Below are 23,691 nucleotides of genomic sequence, written 5' to 3'. Positions count from 1 at the left end.
TGGCGCCAGTGGGTTATGTAGCTACGAGGGAATTCAATACACTCGAGCATACTCCAACACAAGTATGCAAACCAGCCTTAATGTTGCATCTGCTTCTTTTCTTCGCTCTTTGTTTGATTCCTTTCACATTCTTTCTATCGGGACTACCGCTGTCAGCATTTGCGATTAGTTGCTCTCCACTCCCATCTTCTCCCTTTCTCCCCTCTTCTTTTGCTCTTTACCTCCCTTTCTTTTCTTTCTATTCACTGCAGCCCAGTACGAGCCAAACAAGAGCTACGTGGCCAAGGGCCTGTTCTCGGTGGAGGGCTTCCTGCGCTACCTGATGAGCGCCGACAACCCCATCGTCTCCCCGGAGAAGTTTGACCTCAGCCTGGACATGGACCAGCCCCTGAACCACTACTTCATCAACTCCTCGCACAACACCTACCTGACCGGGCACCAGCTCACTGGTGAGTGACATGCCGAAACATTTGCTGATGGTTCAGCGAAGACTCTCTGCTTTTCCACGTCGCCAGCCTTGCGCCCACTGGACGAGTGGAAACCTTAGCGCATTCCTTCTCTTCACGCGCGCTTTAAGACTTTCTAAAATTGACTGATTTAGGGGTTTTCGATGATGCTCAGCATGTTTTTGATTGGATCCATATGTTTATTTTCACTAATTAAAAAACTAATTAGTATATTTTAGTTAATCGCTTAGCTGTTAGTATGTGTTTTTCAATCCCTGACGACCGGCGTGGTTGGCAGTTTGTTCCCAAAAAGATGTTTTTTTTTTCTCAACCAGCAGGCTTTTTGAGTCTTCGCTGAAACATCTGGTATAGTGAATCGAGCTATGCCTCGAGCCATGTAATACATGCCTTGCATGCGACATCATTGCCTCGTGCTGGTGGTCACTTGTGGTCATTCCTACTCCTTCTTGCCTAGGAAAAATCGCGGCATGCTAGACGAGTTTTCACAGAAGCACCTTGACTCGGACCCAGAGGAGTGCCGAACCTGCAGTGCGTCAGTCAGGAACACTTCCTGCAGCTTCCTTCATGCGTAGAACCGAGAATTGCACAACAAAACTAACTAGTGAATGCACAAAAAACAAGTGCCTTTTTCTTTTTTCTTGCTTCTGAAAAAAAAAAAAAAAATAAGGGTTGTGTGTGAAGCTGCAGAAACTGTTCTTGGCTGATGTGCTGCAGGTTCCAGTACTCCTCCCAGTCTGTGTCACAAAACTTATGTCAAAACTTGTCCAGCATGCCGCGAAACTTCCTGCACGCCGACTACAGCCTTTCATTCAGTGAGACTTCTTTTGCTGCTGTGGAGTGCGCTGGGACGAAAACATCAGCAAGCGCCCCTCCGCGAGCCCAGAACTCTGTCGCTCGCCCGTCGGTCAGTTGCTTAAAGGCATCAAGTGGAAATTACGAGTGTTGTTTTTCGTAGAATATTTATACACATTTTTTTCTGAACGTATTTGAATAGAGACGTGTTTGTCCAATGGTAATTTGCTCAGCTGCAATCTGCAATATCCGTCCCCTTGACATGCGAGTTTGTAGCGCGTTCCCGCGCTCTTTTATCGCGACCTGCTTCCATCATTTTGGTTCCCGTGACACCCAAGATATTAGCTGGTTCTCGCGTGTTTATCGCACCGTGAAGCGCGAATCTGCTGTGTCCGCGTCCTGCGGTGTCCGTTCCCATGACAGGCAAATTCATAGTGAATTCCCAGACGTTTATTGCACAGTGGAACGCAAATTTTCCATTTTGTAATCTGTGGTATCAGTTCCGGTTTCACGCTGAATCAATCTGCCGCCTCCCTTTTATCACCTGATCCAGCTCTCCGCTCGTGTGTGTGGGTGAGAGCTTTGTCGTGTGGCGAAAGATAGACGTACGACTGGTCCAACATGCTTGTAACTTCAACCACATTATCAGCTTAGCAGTGAACGGAGTATGGGGGAAGGGGGGTCAGTTTTATTACTAATTTTTCATAATGTTTTGCCGTTAATTTTCTAAGATCGCCCAGCCTATATTTTTCACCATTTATCTCTTCATTTTGGGTAGGCGTCCTTACGGGATTTTATGGCACATTTATTTCAGGCTAGATCTATGAATGTTTACAAACCTTTTCTGGGCCAATTTGAGTTTGCACTTACGAAGGTTTACTTGAAATAAATTGTTTTGTGACAGTTGCTATCTGACTGATCTCTAGTGTCCCCTCCAAGGGCATTCTCATTCCTTACATCGTCCCAGGTCATACTTTTTTTTCCCCAATCCCCTGAAAAGTGTATCAACGAGGTTGCACTGTATCACGTAACTGCTGTTCTTGCACAAACAGACATCTCTAAGGCAATGCCTTGTTGAGCTCGATCTTGGAGCTGGCCCACCATTTGCAGATGTTTGATTCCCAACCACTAAGCCTTTTTTATGTTGCAATGCCTCTGTGAACCTACCAATCTGGTGCAGACTAGCAGCAAAGCACCTCTGCTTACTCTGGTCAAACATTATACTAGGTATGCTCCACCTCTTCAGCAGGGCCCCTTCTGCGCAAAATCAAAACAACTCCTCTGCCGTCTTTGCTTAAACTCGCACGCTCGAAAAAGAGGCTTCGCCATCCTACCCTGCAACACTGCACAACCAGCAAATGCTGCATTCCCTGACCGTCGTCTGCTCTCGCCCTGGTGGTAAAGACGGGAGCAGAACGCGCCAAATAGTAAGTGCCTACATTGCTGGCTGGAGAGACAGACAAGAAAGAGTGCAGACAATAGGTTAGACGTCTTTGTTCTTCCGCGGCAAGTTGAAGTGGTTTGAGTGCTCGTCAACTTTATTTAGTTTTGTACAATGCGTCACGCTGGTGTTGTTGCGCAAAATAATCCTTGAAAAGCACTAGATACAGATGTTGCCAGTGATGTTCTCTCGAAACTACTTTATTAACTCCATGGATCGCACGTGCAGGCAAGTCGTCGGTGGAGATGTACCGGCAGTGCCTGCTGGCAGGCTGCCGTTGCATCGAGCTGGACTGCTGGACGGGGCGCAACTCGGACGAGGAGCCCATCATCACGCACGGCTACACCGTGGTGACGGAGGTGCTCCTGCGAGAAGTGATCGAGGCCATTGCCGAGAGCGCCTTCAAGACCTCGGACTTCCCCGTGGTGCTGTCCTTCGAGAACCACTGTTCGCCCAAGCAGCAGGCCAAGATGGCCAACTACTGCCGCAAGCTGTTTGGCGACATGCTGGTCACGGAGCCCATGCTGAGCCACCCGCTGCGGCCGGGGCAGCCCCTGCCCTCGCCCCAGCAGCTCCTGCGCAAGATCATCATCAAGAACAAGAAGAAGCACCACGCGCGGCCGCACAAGCCGCTGGCCTCGCCTTCGGTGGCGGCGGCGGCCGCTGCGGCCGCGGCCGTGGCCCCGGGGGGCGGCGGGGAGGACGATGCGTCGCCCGGGGAGGGACCCGACGACCTCAACGGGGACGCCAAGGGGTCGGAGGCGGACGACTGGGACACGGACTCCGGCACGGAGGAGGAGGAGGCACCGGAGAGGTCGGCCGAGGACCAGAACGAGGTGCGAATGCGTTCGGCCCCGAGGATTGTCCGGTGCACGCTTGAGGGTGGTTCGCACACTTGTGTCTGCTTTTGATCGAGTTCTCCCGATCTCGTACGGCGAAAGTATGCTAGTGTGCCTAGATTTTGGAGTGTTTTTGACTGCTCGATCAGGGTCACGCGGTGTCTGGGCCGCATTTGCAATACAAGCTGCAAAAAAAAGCTTAGCGTCTGCGAGCGTCTCTGCCTTTCCACACGCTTTTTCCCCCACCACGCAACGACGCAACGCATGCGCACTTGCAACCAATCTGCCGAGGAGGCATCCGCCATTAAATTGCGAAGGCTTTCTTAAATCTAGGCTTTCCAGAGAGCACGCTGACACACTGGCACCATCATATCTGTGAGGTGACCCTAAAGACGTGTGTCACTAGAACAAAGGTTGCGCTGTATTTGCGAGATGAAATGGATGTAGTACAATCAATGAGAAATGGTCATTTATATTTTTGTCAAAAGATTGTGAGCCAATAAGGAAAGAATGATGCGCAAAAAATATAGGGAATATACGGAAATGCCAAGTGTCCCGCAGTTCTTTTGTCGTGAGAGGTTCCAAAAGTTTTTAAGGCACTCGGTAGTAAGCCGTCGCAAGTGTGTGAATTGACCTTTATGACCAACCGTTTACAAAGGCATGGGAGGGAATCTGCGAATTGCACGGGGAAATAACAGAATTTCAGGGTAGGACAGCAAAGTCTCAGCATTACTGGTCCGAGGGAGTCGTGGCGAGGTGACAATACGACAGTTGAAATAAAAATCCATTGTTTGGAACTAGACACGCACGTTGAAGACCGGTAAAACATATTGTATTTGCGCAATTTTAATGCATACATTTTTTCGACCAGGGTTTAAAATCGTGCTTGCGTTTCGGTTGGGTCCAAGTGCCTAAACCGTAAACCGGCGCAGTTCCCTCTCACATACGTAGGGCGTTATCGGTGTGGTGACGTAGACAGCAAACCGCTTGTTTCGACATCTAGAGTCGGGAGCACAATTGAATTATATTGGTACAACGTACAATGCAATAGAGGTTGGTGAAATATTTCTTACATCGTTTTCATTAGTTGGTCTTTGGTTCCAGAAGTGTTAGAGACATTCCAGAGTTCTCCCTTTGCACCCGGCAAGGAGTGTAAGAATCGACTTGCGGGAAAGAACTGCGTGCAGTGTTGACGGTGCCCGAGTTTTGCCGGTCCTCCCACCGCCTCCTGAGAGCATGTTCTCGGTTTCAGGGCACCGCTGCCAAGGAGTCCGAGGCTGTGGCCGAGATGTCCGCGCTCGTCAACTACATCCAGCCGGTGCGGTTCCACTCCTTCGAACATGCCGAGAGTGAGTGCTGCCCTCACCTCTCATCGCCAGAGACAGTCTTTTCAGCCATCTCAGCACATTATTGTAAAGGGGAGCTCCACCACTTTTTTGAGCCAACCAAACTTACGTAAAATACCGGGGGAGCGCCCAGCCCACTTTTACTGAAAACTGGGTTGGTCTAAGCATGGGCACTTGTCAAGTCAAATCGGGCGCTTAACGTATATTTTTCAGAGTTCCCAAGTTTTGGAACATAGTATTTTATGGATTTCTTTTTTTTTTTTCAGGTGCGAGTTTGATTAGCATTTATTTCACAGTCAGACTTGCAACCTGTTGGGAGCAAGTTGTACTGCCCCCATGTTACAACATTTGATGTCACGTTTTCAGTGTTGCCAGTAGATCCTCTCAGCCTCTTGGAACAAATGTCGAAATTCATTCGCTTCTCGAAAAATAGTTATTGTGACTTGTAATTTTGGCTGCAACAAGCACCTCTGTCAAGACTACCTAGTAGTGCTTTCACAGCATAGGCCTTTTTTTGCAACAGTGTGCTTGTGACTTTTTCTCGGTGCAGCTGAAGATGGAGTATAGCTAAGGTTTCATGTTTTTGGAGTTTGTATTTGCGAAATTCAGCGAGTGTTTTTTGGATTTAGTTGTTTCTCGCAAAGTCAGTGTGTGTCATAGATTTCTTTTATTAAAATCTCTGTTCAGAGAAATAATGTGTTTATCAAAGTCTGGTTTTGTTGTACTTCTAGTTATTTATGATTATGCATAAAAATATTTATCTACTCTGCCAATCGATCATACTGGGCAATAAAGGTGTTTACATTAGATAGTGAACAAGAGTTTATTGCACTGACAGAATAAGACAAAATGGGGGAACTACGAACAGAATAAGGAGGCAGGAGGTTAACCTGGCGTCCAGTGTAAAATATATATACATAGTATTAGTGTGAAGGTTAAGGTTGCTTTGTTTGCAACACCAACTTAATCCATTGCTCACTTCGTGAAAGGTTAAAACAGGGGGGCACTGCAGTTTGGGTGCTCGCAGAACCCATGAGAACAGCTCGCGGAACCCAGTTTGAGAGCCCCTGATCTGTACACAAATGCATCAAAAAAACACAAAAAGCCATTTTAGTTGTGATCAACATTTACTAAAAATCTGCTTAATTATCGCTTTCACTGATATAAACACACTGCTTCTTGTCTAAATATAAAGCCTCGTTCTTGGTTGACCTCTTTTGTGACTCAGACATACAGCAACTTTGACCACTTTTCCTGAATAGGCACTGATGATGAGCTCCCCTTTGCCAGTCTTTCTAGGTTAGAAAGCAGACTGGAATGGCGTCTCTCAAAATCATTGTTGATCTGGCACTCTGTGGGGACTAGTGCGCAGTGTCCCAGGTTTTTTTGTTGTCATTGTGATTTCAAATATTAGAGTTTTTCCGCCGAAATTACAGAAATTTGAGTGGCGACTGTTTCTCAGATTTTTATCATTTTGTTTTGTCTGGAAAAATGGAACTTTAATCACACGTTCAGTTATGTAACCTCAAGTGTTGATTAATAGGGATGCATCAAAATAATAAGTTGGGCTAGTTGGTTTTCTATCTGAACTGAACGCCTAATGAACAAGGACAAGAGGAAGAAGACAACACTTGGGCGTCGTTGTCTCTTAGTTTTTGTTTGTCTCTTTGTTTGTTTGATGTTGTGCATCTTTGTTTGGTTGTTCTGGGGATGGCCGTTAACTGAGCACTTGTCTATTTTCAGAACGAGATCGCAGTTACGAGATTTCATCGTTCGTCGAGACTCAAGCCACCAATTTGCTCAAGGAACACCCTGTAGAATTTGTCAAGTATCCTCTGATCTGTCAGCTTTCCAACCTAAAAGCTTAGTGTCTCTCATATGCCCTTAGTAGTTACAGCGTTTGCTTTATCGTTTTATATGATTGGTCAACACAAAGCACATGACAGAAATGTTAATGAAGCATTGCAAGAAATTGATTTCTGCAGGTTTCATTGCTATAAGCACCCTGACCTTTTTTACAGTGGAGCTGTTAAGGGTTCCCCAGGATCGTGTCTGTGTATGTCGGCACAAACCGACCTGGACAGCTACCGCCATCTATAAGCGACGGCGACAAGCGCACAACCAGTATGGTTTCCGACGTCGCTCGTAGATGGCGCCAACCTTTCCAGCTATAATAGAAGAATGGATAGTTGGGCGCGTTGGTGGGAATTCATCGTAGAAAACAGCGCGAAAAACAGATGACGACAACGAAGAAGAAGCGCTCAGTGTATCGAGTACAGCTCCGCTGGTCTTCCTTCTTCACGAGAGAGGAAGGGCTGAACAACTTTTTTTTGTACCTTTTTATATATGAAGAAAAACAAAAATACAAGCTTTTTTTTTTTTTTTTACACAAGCACCTGTTTAGCATGCATGTTTCAGATCGGTCAATATTTTCAGTCTTGTGGGCTGTGATGAAAGTTTGTTTGGGGTGTTTGAATTTGTCATTGTGATAATTTCATTTTAATGTATGCTGTTCTTATCTTATTACCTGTTCTTTTGCCTTGACTGTGTGCCAGTTACAATAAGCGCCAACTGAGTAGGATATACCCCAGCGGCACACGTGTTTCGTCTAGCAACTACATGCCACAGGTGAGCGTTTAAGACATACTCCATCAGCACGCTCAATTTGATTTTACATGATTTCATTTCAAGATTTTGGTCTTAACGCAAGTAAATGCGCAAAACTAATAGAAAAAGGTTTGAATACAATTTGAATAGGAATAGTACAGAAAGCTGACTTCAAATATTGAATCGAATAGTAGTAATGTTACACATAATGTAAAAACAGCTAGAAGTGGCTATCAAACAGAATACTTAGGTGCTGCGAATCCTCAGGTTTGAGACAAGCACGGGAGTAATTTGTGGGCCCTATTTGAAGGTGGGAATGTCTAGTGGTTTTAAGATACTGTCTTTTCATTTATGACACTCAGCATGTTTCCTGTATAGGTAGTTGCAGAACTTTACGAGAGAAGCTGGTGTAACAAACGCACTCCTTTGTTTCTTGCTTTCCACGATGCAGGTGTTTTGGAATGCAGGCTGCCAACTCATAGCCTTAAACTTTCAAACTCTAGGTAAGCCATTGCATGTTTTCAGACTGTGCTCTTTCTTATTTTACATCTTTCTCGCTGTGGTGCAGTTGTACAGACAGAAATTGACTCGTTTTACTGAGTTTCTGGCGATGGAATAGCCTCCACTCGCAGTAAGATCTCTAGTAAAGCAAGTTTTTTCTGATGCGATCGTTATAAGTATTAGTATTTCTTTTTCACTATATCGGGGTCTTTAATGCCTTTGTTAGTATTAGAAACAAACTATCTTTTCTTTGCTATATGAATTATTATTGTAGAGGAGTTTCAGTGGTAGCTGCGGATTAACCAGTTGGCTAGGTTACTCAGTCTCGTGGTATGATGTAACTTCAAAACATTGGTCTGGCTTGCTTGCACGCTTTTTTTAACGAGTTTTTAGCTGTACATTATACATTAACAGCAATAATGCCTGTGAAAGTTGCGGTGGCGCATTAAGATGCGGCAACGTAACAGCTTTCTAAACTCTCAAAACTGTGCCGCAAAGCGGTTGAGTGATAATACGGCGTCGTGACTCTGTCGGCAGATCTCGGGATGCAGCTGAACCTGGGCATCTTTGAGTTCAACGGACGCAGCGGTTACTTGCTAAAGCCAGATTTCATGAGGCGAGCGGATCGCAAATTCGATCCCTTCACCGAATCTACTGTAGATGGGATAATTGCAGGTACTGTTTCCATCAGGGTGAGTGCATCTCATTCTCATTTTCACGGCTCCACGTGCGAGGTGTGATCGGAACGTTTCACGGTACTCGCCGCGCGTGGCACCGTCCGGGCTTAGTTCCACTGCCGTCGGGGTGGTAGTGAGTCTCACATTGACAATCCAAACACTTTCTAGTCTTGATTTGTGTTTGGGTGCATTATAACCTTTTCTACGGAAAAATCAATGCCATAAAGAACAGCTTTCTTTTGTGGAGCTATTTTTTTCATCTCGAGGGAATCGTTTTCAGGACTCGTTGGGTTTAACTGTCCTAACCTATCCCCCCATCCTGAAACTTTTTAATGTTCACCAAGATTCTAACGTATTGAAATAATGCGGGCAGAATTAAAGAGGAATCTGAAAAAATGATCAAAAGAGGAGTTTGATGGCTGTTTCTTTTTTAGTAGTGATAAAAGCACTGCGTTGAGTGTATAAGCTGCCAGGTGGTTTTTTTTCCGAAACTACCGTATTTATTCGAAAATAGGTCGACCTCTTTGTGAACAATGCCTGCACGTGCTTCTTCTCTGCAACGGTCAAAAAGAGTCATTCGTTGCGATATACGGTAGAGGCCCGGCTAATGACCGATAACGGTACCGATAACGTCGGAACGCAGGAGTGAGATCTGTATGGATCGCATTTCTATATTTTCCAAACTTTATCTCCCCTTCACCATTGCCTAGCTCCTTCTATAAGTCTGAATAGTTGGTCTCTGTCGGTTCTGCTGAAAAGTAGACAAACAGGTCTGTTCATAAAAAAAGTCAACTTGTTTTGAAATATATACAGTAATAAGTACTAATAATTGAAACCTGAGATAAGCCTACATTTGCTTATTGACACAGTTCAGAAACTTCTTTTATTATTCTTTGGACCAACACAAACTGTGTGGTTGTGTATTTTATAATGTTCTCATACGTGAACAAAAGCATACATTCATCTTCTTAAAGTGAACACATTCAGAGAATTGTATGAACATTTTTGTTTTCATCCGTGCTCGCATAACGGCCCTCTGTTTGGTAAAAGCATGCCCCGTTTTCGAACTGCTGAAGATGCCGAGTCCTCACTCTTGATCTGTTTGTGCATTTGTGTATGAATATTAGGCATGTGTGAATTGTAGATTTTAAGTTCGATGTGAATAGCGGTTCTGGCCAAATATTGGTGAATCAAATATTGAATAGTTTCTGCAAACCTTTTACTACTGCACCATGCTTAAACAAAAACCCAGCTAAACCAGGGTTGGGCAGAAATACTCAAAAATGTATTTGGAAATACAAATACTGGGATACATTGAAATAGTAGCTAAAATACTGATTCTAAGATACATCTGTAAAAATGTATCGCGATACATATCGGAATTACATTTTAAAAAGAGGCAAAAAGTATTTGGAAATACAAATACAGGAATACATTTTAGGGAGGGCAGAAATACAAATACAGAAATACTGATACTGAAATACATTTTTCAAATTTTTTGAGACACCAACTGAGATGAAGCTTGAAGTTTGAAGTGGATGTTTTCGATCCCGAAATTACGTTCCCGTAGGCTTGGCACTTTGCGTTGCAGGTAGTGGTTTCGGACGACAAGGAGTCTTCAATGGGCCCAAAAAACATTCCAACAATTGCTGACCGCGGTCCCTTCCACGACATCCTCTCTGTCTGACGAGGGAATCCTGTCAACATTGATCACATTATGTCACGGTGGAATGAACTAGAATTCTTTATCTGTAGGTGTGGCCTTGAACATGAAACTTTACCACGCTGCTGTATGAAAGGACAATGCGCACTTTCGTTGTAGGCTACCTAGCTGAAGATCGTGCATGCAGTGTCATTTGGAATTTTTGAGAATAGTGGACCACCTGGAGAATCTTGGAATACATGTCTTATCTTCTGTTTTACAGTTGAAAAAAACGATACGGTAGCATCCCTGTTCTGAAGGTCCTTACTACCGACCCTCCGCCACCGACGCACGGATTGCAGTCCTCAAGTTTTGCCTAGCATTATCCAAACAGAGACCTCGTGGATTACGAGCTGATATTGCCGGCACAGGTGCGAGCTGTCCAAGAAACGGCGGTCTCGAGACTAGTTGCGGGAGTGCGTAGTCTGGGATGGCACAGCGATGCCACTTCTGGCCTCCTTCTGGGTTTCGGATCACCAGAGCAGCGGGTCACGTTCACGTCGACTGATGACGTACCCTTGAGCCGTGCAATATTACGGGCGCAGCCGCAGATGCATTCGGATATGTGTTGAACTTCACAGCATGAGTCTTCCTACTATTTCAAGTCAGCCACCGCCTGGCTCGTGCTGCAACGGAATGTGACTCAGCTTTGCCGGCAGGGTGTACTCTGTACGCTAAGGCGAGAGAGACGGTTAGCAGCGGGCATTGGATGCCAGCATACAATGACTCAAGAAATCCCTACCTAAAGACCTGCAGCAGAAGATGCTCTGACTCCACTCCTGGCACGCCACCTGGTTCGAGTTTCCCACTACGCAACACTTCTCAGAAGAGAGAAGAGGACTAATAGAAAAATAGTTCGCAGAATCAAAAGGAACTAATTGGTCAGCATAGTAACAATACCCCAGCATCTCCTTGACTCTGGTGCCCTTAGAAGTAAAAAAAAAAAAAAAAATGCTTTCGAACTTGTTTCTTTTTTTTTTTTTTTCGGGGGGGGGGGGAGGGGAGGGGAGGGGAGGGGGAGAGGGAGAGGAGGAGAGGGAGTTTTTCTCAAGAATTGTAACGAAATACACTTCATCGTGATTGTATCGCGATACAAAGGAACATTCAAAATGTATTTCGATACAGGAATACAGATACTGGTGAAAAAAATGTATCGCGATACAGAAATAGAGATACGAAATGTATTTCTGAAATACTATCGCGATACATTTGTATCGCGATACTGCCCAACCCTGAGCTAAACTTGTGAAAGTTGTTCCCAAGCTTCATCTTGTCCATTTCTAAGCTAATTTTAATCTCACTATATTTATGACCTGTGGCCTCAAAAAGCCCTTTCGGATGGCAAGTAGACGACATATTTAACATCGAAATAATCCTATAACGATGCCCAGGTATACCTAATCGAGGAAATTTATAAATCTTCTTGCTATGTCCAAATATGCTTTCTTAAATCTTGAATTTGAGTAAGGAAAAAAGACAATCATAAATGATGAGCGCAAGTTGTCAGAACACCTCCGCCTAAACTATACTTTTGCATAGTAGCTACAGTTTGATTTAATTTTGAAAATTTTACAGTAGTCTAGATATTAACATTCACAAACTTTTCCGTTTCTTTTTAAATAAACCAGGGACATGCGTGCGCCATCCCACTTTAAAAGTGTGCTTTCCTCCTAAGCACGCAATATTTGTACTTTTCTATGTATTGATCACAGTGGGTTAGCCCTGTTGAGCGTGCTTCTTATCAAGCACCGGTGCGCTGTGGTGAAGCAAACCCGCTCTGAAGCAAGCTGTGCGGGTTTGCGATGTTGACGTAAGCTATGCAGCGCTGCGTAGCTGCACTAGGGGATGCCCTGTCTTTCTCACTTTGACAGTGGCTGCAGCCAACATGGCCGACATCTCGTTGTGCCGACGCGTGCATGCAACCACCAGAGCAGACAAACTGGGAAAGTTTATCCACGGTCCAAAGAATGCGACTTTCAGTTACGCCACACTGAAGAGGCTCGTCGTAGACAGAGTATGGACGAGGCACGGGAATGCAGTCGAGAGCGAAAGTGAAAATGGCACGAAAATCCTCAGAATTGTGTTTTTGAAGAGGGGCCAAAACGACAGTGAAGCCACAATGAAAGCAAGCTGCTATCGCTGTGACACACGTAATACGATAGATTCTGATTTTTTTAGTTGTGGCTCTGACGGCATGACCGGCCTCGGCCCCTTGCTGCAGATAATCTCGGGTCAGTTTCTGACGGACAAGCACGTGGGCACCTACGTGGAGGTGGACATGTACGGCCTGCCCGCAGACACGGTGCGACGGCGGTTCCGCACACGCACCGTGCCGGCCAACGGCATCAACCCGGTCTACGACGAGGAGCCCTTCATCTTCAAGAAGGTCGTGCTGCCCGACCTGGCAGTGCTGCGCATCTCGGTGAGGCTCTTGACGGTCCTTCCGTACAACGGCCCTAGATTGGTTTTGGTCTTTCCATAGGATAGTTGTCGGTTGCTGCCATTTTTTCCTTAAGACGGTTGTAGATGGTCGTTGTAATTTCTATAAAACGGTCGTAGATTGCCACTGGGCTTTCATAAGACTGTCGCAGCTTGTCGTCGGGCTTCGTATAAGATGGTTGTAGATTGCTGCTGGACTTTCTATAAAACGGTCTTAGATTTGCACCAGACTTTCTGTAAAATGGCCGTAGAAGTACTAATACTTGCCAGCTTGGGGTGACGCATTAACAGCGGTGACGCGTTATCGGCGTCTGCGTCGCCGCCGTCTCGGTAGTTCAGAGGCAAAGTGCCAGCCAACGTATGCCCAGGTGGCTGGTTTGAATCCCGGCCGAGAGGCCCTAATTCGACGGAGGCTCATTGCGGAGAAGTTGCCGTGTAACCAAGCTTCCGGTTGCGCGTCAAAAGATCTTCAGTTGGTCGGAATTAATCCTCACTCTTTCGCTGAGGTGTGCCAGATGCCGTTCGTTATTTTGGCGCATAAAACCCCCCAATTTTATTTCGGCATCCGCGCCTGGCGGCAGGTGTGCGACGACAGCGGCAAGCTGCTGGGCCACCGCATCTTGCCCGTGGTGGGGCTACGCCCGGGCTACCGGCACATCTCGCTGCGCAACGAGTCCGGCCAGCCCCTGCTGCTCCAGACGCTCTTTGTGCACGTGACGGTCAAGGACTACGTGCCGGATGGCCTCTCGGAGCTGGCCGACGCCCTGGCTAACCCCATCAAGTACCAGTCCCGCATCGAGAAGCATGCCACCCAGCTCAGGGCGCTCACCGACGACCTCGACGAGGTACCTTCTCTGCACATCTCTGGACCTCGACGTCTCTCCGGCATCGGGCCGGAAGCATAATGAGTGGTTCACACGCTTGCGACTACTTACGACCGAGCGCATTAAAACCTCTTGGGATCTCCTACGACGAGAGAACACACCGGCGCCATCTATCGGGTGGTTTTGGAACACGTGGCCTTTCCGTATATTTCCTATTTTCTTGGCGCATCGCTCTTCCTTGCGTGGCTTGAAAATCTTTTGACAATGTTATAAACGACCATTTCTCATAGATAGTATGCATAATCAATCTCGCAAATACTGCAAAACCTTCGCTCTTGTAGAATGCAGTTCCAGCACCACCTCGTAGATGGTGCTGGTCATCTACTGGGTGGGTGTCGTGAGAGGTCACAAGAACTCGGTCGTAAGCAAATGCAAGTGTGTTGAGGTCACAAGTCGCGTGACCTCAACACCAATTCAGTTTCCCCGCTAAATTTAGCGGGGAAAATGACGTCACATGATTTGGTATCACTTTACCTATGAACAAATTCAGTTTCTCCGCTAGATTTAGCGGGAAACTTGACGTCACATGCTGAAAAGGAGAAGGGGAAGGTGCGAAGGAGGAGGAGGAAAGGAGGAGTAGGGGAGAGGAGGAGGAAATAAGGGGAGGACGAGGAGGAGGGGAGGGTACAGAAGAGGAGGAAGGGCATACCCTCTCCTCTGTACCCTCCCCACCTCTTCAAGAGCTGCACTCTAATTTTGCGTTACAAAGATTTGTAAATGTCTTTAAATATTTTTTTTATTTAGTGTTGAAACTGCTAGAACACTTTACTTAGGTGCTGGGATGATTGAGGAAATTTATGAGCTCGGGGGACCCACAAGGCTTTTTAGGCGAAACCCCTGGGTTTCTAGGAACCCATTTTGGGAACCCTCGTGCTAAGGCAACGAAGAAGCCAAGTTGTTGTTAGTAAGCTTTCGGGAGCTTCTTTTTTTTTTTACGGCCTTATATTTCTTATTGTTCAGTCGACCTTAAATGTCTTTAAACGAAAACATGTCGGCATCACGAAAAGTATGAAAAAACGTCGGCGACACGAAAGGTACCAAAACAAAAAGTACCCATGAAACGGCGCCAAAAGTGCGTCGTCAGAGAGTACACTGTCTTCGGAGGTTTGCTATCACTGGGACCACAGCTGACGCCACGATTCGAGTGAGTCAATGAAACGGCCCCAAAAGTGCGCCGTCAGAGAGCGCGCTGTCTTCGGAAGTTCGCCATCACCTAGACCACAGCCACGCCACGATCCGAGTGAGCCAATAAAATGGCGCCAAAAGTGTGTCGTCAGAGAGCGCGCTGTCTTCTTCGGAGGATCGTTATCATGTTTAGATCGGCGTTTGGGCTTTCGCCTTCAAGTCGTCTTAGAGGTAACCTAAGAGACCCTGTGAATTTTTGTTTTTTTGAGTGACGATATGCGGGTTGCAACGCGAAGAAACTGATGGGTGCATCGTCCACAGGGCCTGGCTGCAGAGAGCCGCAGTCCAGTGCAGACCCAGGCCCCGGCCACCAGCACCCTGGGAGCGTGCCCCCAGGGGGCCTCGTCCCCGTCCCCGGGGGCGTCGTCCGGGGATGCGCGACCCAGTGCTGCCTGCGGAATCGACGCGGCCGACACGGCGGCCCCCTCGGCGACGCTGCCAGTCGCTGCAGCGCTCAACAACGGGGGATTGCAGCCACGCAGCCCCGCGCCGCCCCTTGCGCGCCAGGACACCCTCACACGTGAGCGTTCGTCACACATAAAACTTGAATGGTCGGTGGTCGGAGCAGCTCTAATCACGGAGAGCATTTGGAGAGCATTGCGTGTGCATATGTATGCATTGTCACGTGGTGAGGAGGACAGTGGGCAAAGAGACTGAGCAAAGCTTGGAGACGCTCTTAGTTTTTGCCACCTCATTACTGCTTGTACTATTGTAAACGTGGCTGTTGTAGTGGAGGGCACTGTGCGCTGTTGAACTTGTTAAATGGAGCTCAAAGGGACTAAAAAAGACTGTTCCGTTCCTTGAAAGTTTTATTTATCGAAAAACGAGAAGATCCTAGTTTGAAGTCTTAATTTAAAGACCATAGTTTGAGGTCTTAATAAAACATTTTGAGAAGTCTTATTCGGAAGTTTTTTTTTGTCAGAGTTCTGCCTTGGGAGGTTCTACCAAGTCACTCCTGTAAGAGGTTGTTTGTGCTGAGCATTCTTTAGAGCTTTCTTGTCGTCATTGCAGGAAAAATGGACCCAACGTCGAGGAGTCTGTCAGATGAATGCACCCAGGAAAAGACGCTCTCTCTACTGGGTGAGTAACCTGCACTTGTGACGGAACTTCCTCGGAGTCATCCAAAGAACCCAAGCCTCCCGTTTTCGATTTTGAATTGTGGCTTTGCCATTGTTCACAAATGCCAGATATTTCTAAGCAGAATTATGATGCCTGGAACCTATTTACAACTTGTATGTTTAGTGTCTTGTTCCACCCATGCGCCAAAATGTCCTCGAGAAAGTACAACTTAATATGTCAGAAAAACCATTGTGTAATGGCACGGGTTGCCACGATCCTGGAGGCTGGTTGAAGAAGTGCCTCTGAAGAAGATGAGAGTACCCAGATGACAAAGTTTTTGTCGACTGGCCAGCTGCTGCTGGAGGAGAAACATCTGCCGTGCCCGCCTCCTCTGCTGTGACACTGCCAGGATTGCAGCGATATAGTGCATTACAAAGTCCACCGATCAAAAAAAGATGCGGTAAGCCCGCCAGTCAGAGACGCGTTTCGAGAACCTTTGTAGTATCGAGGTATTGTTAGGACATGCTGCCAGGGATCACTGTGGCCCTTTCAGTTCTGGCCTTGAACAGACTATCTTTGAACAGCAAATGATTCCAGAAGCTCGAGGGAGCGCACGTGCACATTACAGGGGTGAGTTAGGGGGCATGTCACAGGGGTGCATCACAGATGTGCGTCACACGGGCACATCACGAGGGTGCATCATAGGGGTGTATCACACAGGTCCATCGCAAGAGTGCTTCACTGGAGTGCATCACATGGAGGTGTCACATAAGGTGTGTTACAAGGTGCATGATACGGGCACGTCGCGGTGTGGCCGTATCACATGGGTACGTCACAGGGGTGAATCAAATGTGTGTATCACATGGGCACATTGCAGGAGTGTGTTACAGGGATCTGTCACAAGAGTGTGTAATATGCGCGTGTCACAAGGGTGTGGCGAATCACAGGGGTAGGTCACAGGGGTGAATCACATGTGTGTATCACATGGGCACATTGCAGGAGTGTGTTACAGGGATGTCACATGAGCGCATAATATGTGTCACATGGGCACGGCACAAGTGTGTATCACAGGGGTGTGTCACAGGAGTGCATGACAGGAATGTGTTGCAAAGGTGCGTCACAGGGGTGCACCACGTGTCCCCCTGCAGAGTCCCCCGAGGCGCAGCTCTCGGCGGAGCCCCTTGGCAAGCTGCGGGAGCACAAGACAGTGCAGAAGGTGCTGAGCAAGCTGGACAAGGACCTGAGCGTGGTGCGCAAGCGCTTTGACAAGCTGCGCGACAAGGAGCGGGAGATGCAGACCCAGCGGGCCGACAAGCTCTCCCAGGCCAACGAGAAGCACCGCGCTCAGCTCAGCAAGTCGCACTCCAAGCTGGGCAAGAAGTTCTCATGCGGGGATGTGTGAGCCACCTTCCCTCTCCCTCTGTCCCTGTCCAGGTTGCGGGCCTTGTGCTTTTGGTCACTTATGCGAGTGCACTGGTGGCTGGCTGCGCTGGATATCTTGCAGCGAGCGTTAGTCCAGCCTTTACGATTCATCATTCATCTGTTACGTTACAGTTTCTGCATTCTTTAGGCATGTGTAAATAGCGAATTTTGAGTTCGAAGCGAATAGTGGTTTTGGCCAAATAGTTTTGAAGTGAATATAGAATAGTTTCAAACAAAATTTTCACTACTGCACCATGTTTTAACATTAATCCAGCTGAACTCACGAAGGTTGCTCCCAAGCTCGCACTTGTCCATTTCTAAGCTAATATTAATATATGAACTGTCGCCTCAGAAAGTACATTGCCTACATTGGGATGGCAAGTAAATAACTCATTTGACATATAATTAAACCTATAGAGATGCCCAGCTATGCCTGATTGAGGGGGTTGATAAATATTCTTGCTATATACAAATATTTTTTCTTCAATCAGGAATGAACTCTGCAGGTTGTCACGACATATCTGCCTAGCATAAATGTACTCATGCTTTTTTTTTGTTTTGTTTCATTCTGAAAATTTTACTGTAATGTAGATATTAAGATTCACAAAGTTTTTTGTCTTTTGATATAGTCCATGCACGTGTGTGCACCATCCCGCTTTGAAAGTGTGCTTTTCTCCTAAGCATGCGGATTCAATATTTGTGCAGTCGCCAACCGTTTTTTCGGACTCCGATATTTCGGACTTGTTCTATATTTCGGACCTAAAGGCAGAACCGTGACTTACCCCATAGAAATAGTGTATATTCACGACCAATGTTTCAGACAGCTTGAAGTCCGAAAGTTTGATTATTCGGACAAAATCGTCGCGAGCGATCAGCGGAAAACACCATTGAGAAGCGGCCATTTTGAATTCTATGTTGGCTGCCAATGGATTGGCTTGGTTTGGCAGTGCTACTTGAGCACTCCTGAGTCCTACCGCTAGGTGACGCTATGCTAGCCCTTTTTTCCCCATTTAGTTGCACATCATCATCATCATCATTATTATCATTTTGCTTTGTTTTTCGTTCCTTCGCGTCGCCAGTCGCCATTGTGCGCTCGTGGATTTGCGCTTCTGGGGGGCTAAGCTCGCCTTCGGCGGGAATTTCTCCGATGCGACATCGCGAGGGAGGGGAGGAGCTTCTTTTGACTCTGCCCCGGCGAGTTTCCCACTCCTCCTCTTACATTTCCGACCCCCCCGGCGGCGGCGGCGAGTTCACCAGCGTAGCTCCGATTTGTCCCTACGCTCCGCTCCTGGGTTCAATCCTCACCCCTGCCCCTTTAAATCTTGATGATCATCGCACCGGCGTGCGGTCGTGTATCACTCACTACTGCGAGGTGCGCGTCAAAGACCCCAGGTTAGCGGTTGTACTGCACTGGCTAAATTTCTCATCTACAGCTGGGAGACAAGTCGCCCATTGAGGTAGACCAAATTTTAGTATTTGAATCGTAAATGACATAAGAATCGGTAACAGCACGGATCCTAATTATACAAATATTGCTTGGATATGGGCTAGGTGTTTAGACATTGTGATGGTTTGCTGCGCTGCGTAGGTGCAAGAACAACGCACTTGATAAAGATTTAAACTAAAGCAGAGAATAGGCAAAAAACAACATACAGGAATGACGCAGACTAACAACTGTGTAATTTCTTTCTCATCTTTGTCCCCCCACGTCGCCACACAGCCACAATATGTTTTTCAGAAAAGGGTGCACGTGGAGCGAAAGCTCGCGCTGCAGAACCCAGGGGCCTGGGTTCAATCCCCACCCCTGCCCGTGTCGATCTTAATGAGCATCGCACTGGCGTGCGGTCGTGTATCACTACTGCGTGGTGCACGTTAAAGACCCCAGGCTAGCGGTTGTACCGCACTGGCTAAATCGCTTATCTACAGGCTACAATGTCGCCATGTTCTGGCATGTTCTGCCGTATAAACAACTAACGACCGATTTGTTTGTCAAAATACGCTGTGGAGGGAGAAAGATGAGAAAAAAATTACACAGTTGTTAGTTTGCGCCATTCATGTAGATTGCTTTTCTTCTATCCTCTTTTAGTTTAAATCTTATCAAGTGTGTTTCTTTTGCATCTACGCAGCGCAGCAAACCATCACAATAATTGTAAAAGCCTGTAGGTAATGATAAATTGCGTTCCTGGTTGCAGATTGCCGTAAAAACACATTTGTTTCTAGGATTCACTTTGTAGAATTTGTCGGTTTTACGACGGGGACGACGGTTCATTCACGGCTCCATCGCCTCAAGCCCAGTTCGCCACGCAGTTCATCGCACAGCCACCTTACCACGTATTTCGAGAGGCGATAGTGTTGTTGAAAATCAACGTCGTCTATGTCAAACACAGTGGCGTGGCTTAAGTACCTACACCGACGGCGAAACACGCACAAAAACGCTGCCATTTCGGACGCGCCTCCCTCATCTCGCGCCCAACTCGCCCAACCTCGCCTAGGTCGGAGCCGGCAAGCTTTTCCTATCCGCGGCGGCTTTTGCCACGTCAGAATGACGTCACAGCATCTCGCCGCGAGTTCCGAATATGCCACTCTCCGACCGCCTCAAACCCTCCGTTCTGACGTCACAATCTAGGGAGTGACGGCGCGTGTCGTCATGCACGGCACCGACCAATTTGGCGAGCGGCGAGTTCGGTGGAGAACTCGCCTTGATTTCTCCGAGCCGAGCTTAGCCCCCCTGATCTCATTCGGATAACGCTGGCTTGGACGTCATGGCCCCATCTGTTCTTCTGCTACTCGACCATAACGCTAGAAAAGGAGGCAGCGATTCTCAAGCTAACAGAAAGCTGTCGAACGGAAACGGAGGCGTAACCTAAAACAAGGCACGCAGGCGTAACCTGAACCAAGGCACTATTTACGGCTTTTTTAAGCCCACTTGGAAGTAATAAAGGCAAGTTTTTCAATCTGTTGATTTTTCACACTGCTCTATTATTCGGACGTTTTTTGGGTCCCAGCGAAGTTCGAATAATCGGTCGGCGACTGTACTTCTCTATGTATTGACCACGGTGGGTTGGCCCCAGTGAGCGTGCTTCTTACCGAGCACCGGTGCGCAGTGGAGAAGCAACTCTGCAGGTGTTGCTTCTCTGCAGTGCATCAGTGCTCGGTAAGAAGTGCACTCAACAAGGCTAACCTGCCGTGATCAAGTTTCAAAAATACAAATAGTGCACTATTGGAAACTGCGATGTGAAAATTTGAATATTGTATTTACTCGCACAATGAACGCACTTGCGTAATGAACGCACCCCCCAAGTCGGCTCTCAAAATTTTGACTTTATTTTCACTCGCTATTAAATGCTCCCCCGACTCGGACGTCAAAATTTTGACCCCCTCCCCCCACGCGCACGAAATGAACGCACTTTTCTATCCTGGTGCAGCGAGGTTGCAAATGCATGGGCAGCGTGGGCGAACAAAACGCCTTGCAAAAGGCGTTAAAAAAATAAAAAAGATCTAACGGAAGCAAGAAAAAAACAAACATGGAGGGGAGCTTTTTTTTTGCACAGCGCAGTCTGGATTTTGAGGTCGCGCGCTGCGCGCAAGGAGGTAAGAAAGAGAAGCGGAGAAGCCCTCGCCTAAGCAACGCCTAAGCAAACAAAACAGCTTGCGAAAGGCGGCAAAAAGAAAAAAAAACCCACGGAACTAAGAGAAAAAAAACAAAGAGGAGCTTTTTTTTTTTGCACAGCCCAGTTTGGCTACGGGTCGCGCACCGCGCGCAAAGAGATAAGAAGCAACGTCGAATTTTCAGGATAAAAGGTCCGTTCATTATGCGAGTAAATACGGATGCAAAAATTTTATTTTGCGTAATGGACGCTCCCCCCAACTTTGCATCGATTTTTGGAAAAAAAAAAAAAGTGTGTTCATTTTGCGAGTAAATATGGTATTTGCGCAATCCTTGCTGTGTGGCAAAATTTTGTGTTATTGCAATGGTCCAGTGCTCATTTCCATGCCCTTTCTTTGGCAGTATGGCACTCAAACAGCAGAATGAATCGCAGATCCAAGTTTTGGATGCAGAACACAGAGCGAAGGTGAGTGGATAGATGGAGTGCCCTGCCCCCGGGAGGGGATTGGGTGTCTCCATTTGTTGTTTCTCATGGCAGCAAGAAGAACTGCAGCAGAGCCACAACCTAGCCATGATGAACATCACCAAGGAGCAATACAAGGCCGAGATGGACATTCAGCACAAATACCTGGACTCCGTGAGTTGCCCGCTTGCCCACATCAAGCGAAAACACACTCTCCCATTGGGGACTCAGGGTTCCATCGCTGTTGTCCTGCTACTAAAGTGCATCTTTACGCGAGGGTTCTCAAACTAGGCACCTAGGAAGCTAGGCATTCCCTGAGCTCCCGAATTTCCTTAACTGTCCCTCCCCTTACATAAAGTGGTTTTCTAGTTTGAGTACTACTTTAGCAGATCAGAGCTACTCATTGACGTGTAGCTATGTGCCAAGCACTCCCTAGCGTGTGCATTGTTGTTTTTGAGGCCTGTAGCCTCGTGTAGTTTACTACATCAATGCCAAGAACAATAAGAGTTCTTCAGCTGCCATCCAAGAGAGATGAGAGTTCCTCAGTATCGAATTAGTTCGAGGATCCCTACTTTGCAGCATGGGAAGGCAAGAAACTTTTTGAGACCGACTTTGCAAGCAGGCGGTACTGTGCGCTCCTTTTTCCAGAAAAAGTATTGTAACTTTTGTGTTCTTTTTTGCACTTCCCAGCTCTTTAATGCCATGGAAAAGACAATGCAAGGATCACAAGCAGCCCAGATGCAGCAACTACAGGACTTACATGACAAGTAAGCCTCTTTTATTTCTTGAGATTGGTGCACCAAAGTATTTGTAGTGTTCCGACACACCCGCTTTTAAATACCCTCGCACCAATACGTCTTCCCCATAGGATGGTCATTACACCAAGGTACGTAGTCTAGACAACGAAGCATCGATAAAACTACCTACGCATTCCTTTTCTTCGGGCTTTGAGTTTGTCATCCTGGAACCATTGTGTTCAAGGTCCCTGGAGAGGAGATGCACTCCGTCAGGCTGCTGTGTCTCCCCATCTTGTGCCACCGGACAAACATTTCTCTTCTATAGTGCCCTGTTAGCATATTTTTTAACCTAAAGGCCCATTCACACATTTGCGTTGACTTACGACCAAGTCCTTGCGATATCCTACGAGGAAACGTGCTGGCACCACCTACGAGGTGGTCCTGGAACTGCATTTCACTAGAGCGAAGATTTTGCAGTGTTTGTGAGATCTAGTGTTTTGCACTATGTATTCGTGAGAAATAGTTGCTTATAAAGTTGTCAAAAGATTTTGAAGCCAAGAAGGAAAGAATCGGGCACGAAAAAAATAAGATATACGGAAATGCTAGCTGATCCACGGCTACCTGATAGATGGCGCCAGTGTGTTCTCTGGTCGCAAAAGGTTTTAAGGCACAACGGTCGTAAGCCGTTGCAAGTGTGTGAAGCAGCCTTAGGACGACATCCCAGTTAATAAGGAGACGGAATAAATACCTTTTGTTTTTAGTTAAACCTCAGCTAACTATGCAGCCATTAAGAAAGAGTAAAGTTGTCATTGCTTCGAGGTTTTTGTAATGTAGAATATAATCTTGGCATTTCCTCTCATCTTTTAAATGAGCACAGTCTGAAGCTGTTGAGCGATACAAGAAAAGTTTACAGGCTTGTAGACTCGCGCTTTCCTCGAAAGCTTTCTTTTTTTTTTTGGCAAATACACATTACCTTAGATTTGGGTAAATAAGGTATCTTTCTGGGATTCATATTGCGCAGAAGTATGCTTTTTGCGCGCTTGTCTTTTCCTGGACGAGACTTTTGGTCTCTCGGTCTGCAATGACGGTGGCAGTTGTGTCACACTGGTCTCCACTGTCTTGCCATTCCATCATTCTCTGTCTTCCAGGGAGGTGAGTGAGCTGATGAAGCGCCTCGAGGCACAGACCAAGGAGGAGATGCGCAGCCTCAACAAGAAGCACAAAGACAAGAACGAACTCGACAGGTGATGCCTCCCCCTCCGCACCCTCATGATCTCGCTCCTGACGGTTCCCTTTTCCCGCAGGATTAAGAGGGAACTACACCAGAAGATGATCGGTGAAGCGGTGTCGGAACGACAGAGGGTGAGCCTCGCTTCCCGCTTCGGCCGTTCTTTTTTCTGGGTTGCCCGTCGGAAACTCGACGTTTTGGGAATTTCGTGTAACGTCATACGTAGAAGCACCAGCTGTGCGTCATGCTCAGTCTTTTCAATGCGAGCCGCAACATCTCCGAGACGACGCAGGTC

General features: G+C 46.9%; 1 protein-coding gene across 1 annotated transcript in view; it reads left to right on the top strand.

Annotated features, from left to right (window-relative positions):
* The window catches only part of LOC8025440 (1-phosphatidylinositol 4,5-bisphosphate phosphodiesterase classes I and II), a 145,451-nt gene that overhangs the window by 111,982 nt on the left and 9,778 nt on the right, over positions 1-23,691 (top strand). Inside the window, exons 6-22 of the mRNA XM_029979202.3 lie at positions 252-449; positions 2,929-3,536; positions 4,792-4,888; positions 6,629-6,713; positions 7,441-7,513; positions 7,944-7,995; positions 8,531-8,685; positions 12,594-12,794; positions 13,393-13,656; positions 15,142-15,400; positions 15,892-15,960; positions 17,088-17,337; positions 21,371-21,434; positions 21,507-21,605; positions 22,122-22,198; positions 23,317-23,412; positions 23,473-23,530. Coding sequence (XP_029835062.2) covers positions 252-449; positions 2,929-3,536; positions 4,792-4,888; positions 6,629-6,713; positions 7,441-7,513; positions 7,944-7,995; positions 8,531-8,685; positions 12,594-12,794; positions 13,393-13,656; positions 15,142-15,400; positions 15,892-15,960; positions 17,088-17,337; positions 21,371-21,434; positions 21,507-21,605; positions 22,122-22,198; positions 23,317-23,412; positions 23,473-23,530 — 2,705 coding nt within the window. The remainder of the gene's footprint in view (positions 1-251; positions 450-2,928; positions 3,537-4,791; positions 4,889-6,628; positions 6,714-7,440; positions 7,514-7,943; positions 7,996-8,530; positions 8,686-12,593; positions 12,795-13,392; positions 13,657-15,141; positions 15,401-15,891; positions 15,961-17,087; positions 17,338-21,370; positions 21,435-21,506; positions 21,606-22,121; positions 22,199-23,316; positions 23,413-23,472; positions 23,531-23,691) is intronic.

Source organism: Ixodes scapularis, unplaced genomic scaffold (genome assembly GCF_016920785.2).
Source record: "Ixodes scapularis isolate PalLabHiFi unplaced genomic scaffold, ASM1692078v2 PGA_scaffold10__122_contigs__length_95168666, whole genome shotgun sequence".
Classification (NCBI taxonomy): domain Eukaryota; kingdom Metazoa; phylum Arthropoda; class Arachnida; order Ixodida; family Ixodidae; genus Ixodes; species Ixodes scapularis.
This window is presented reverse-complemented; position numbering and strand designations above follow the sequence as displayed.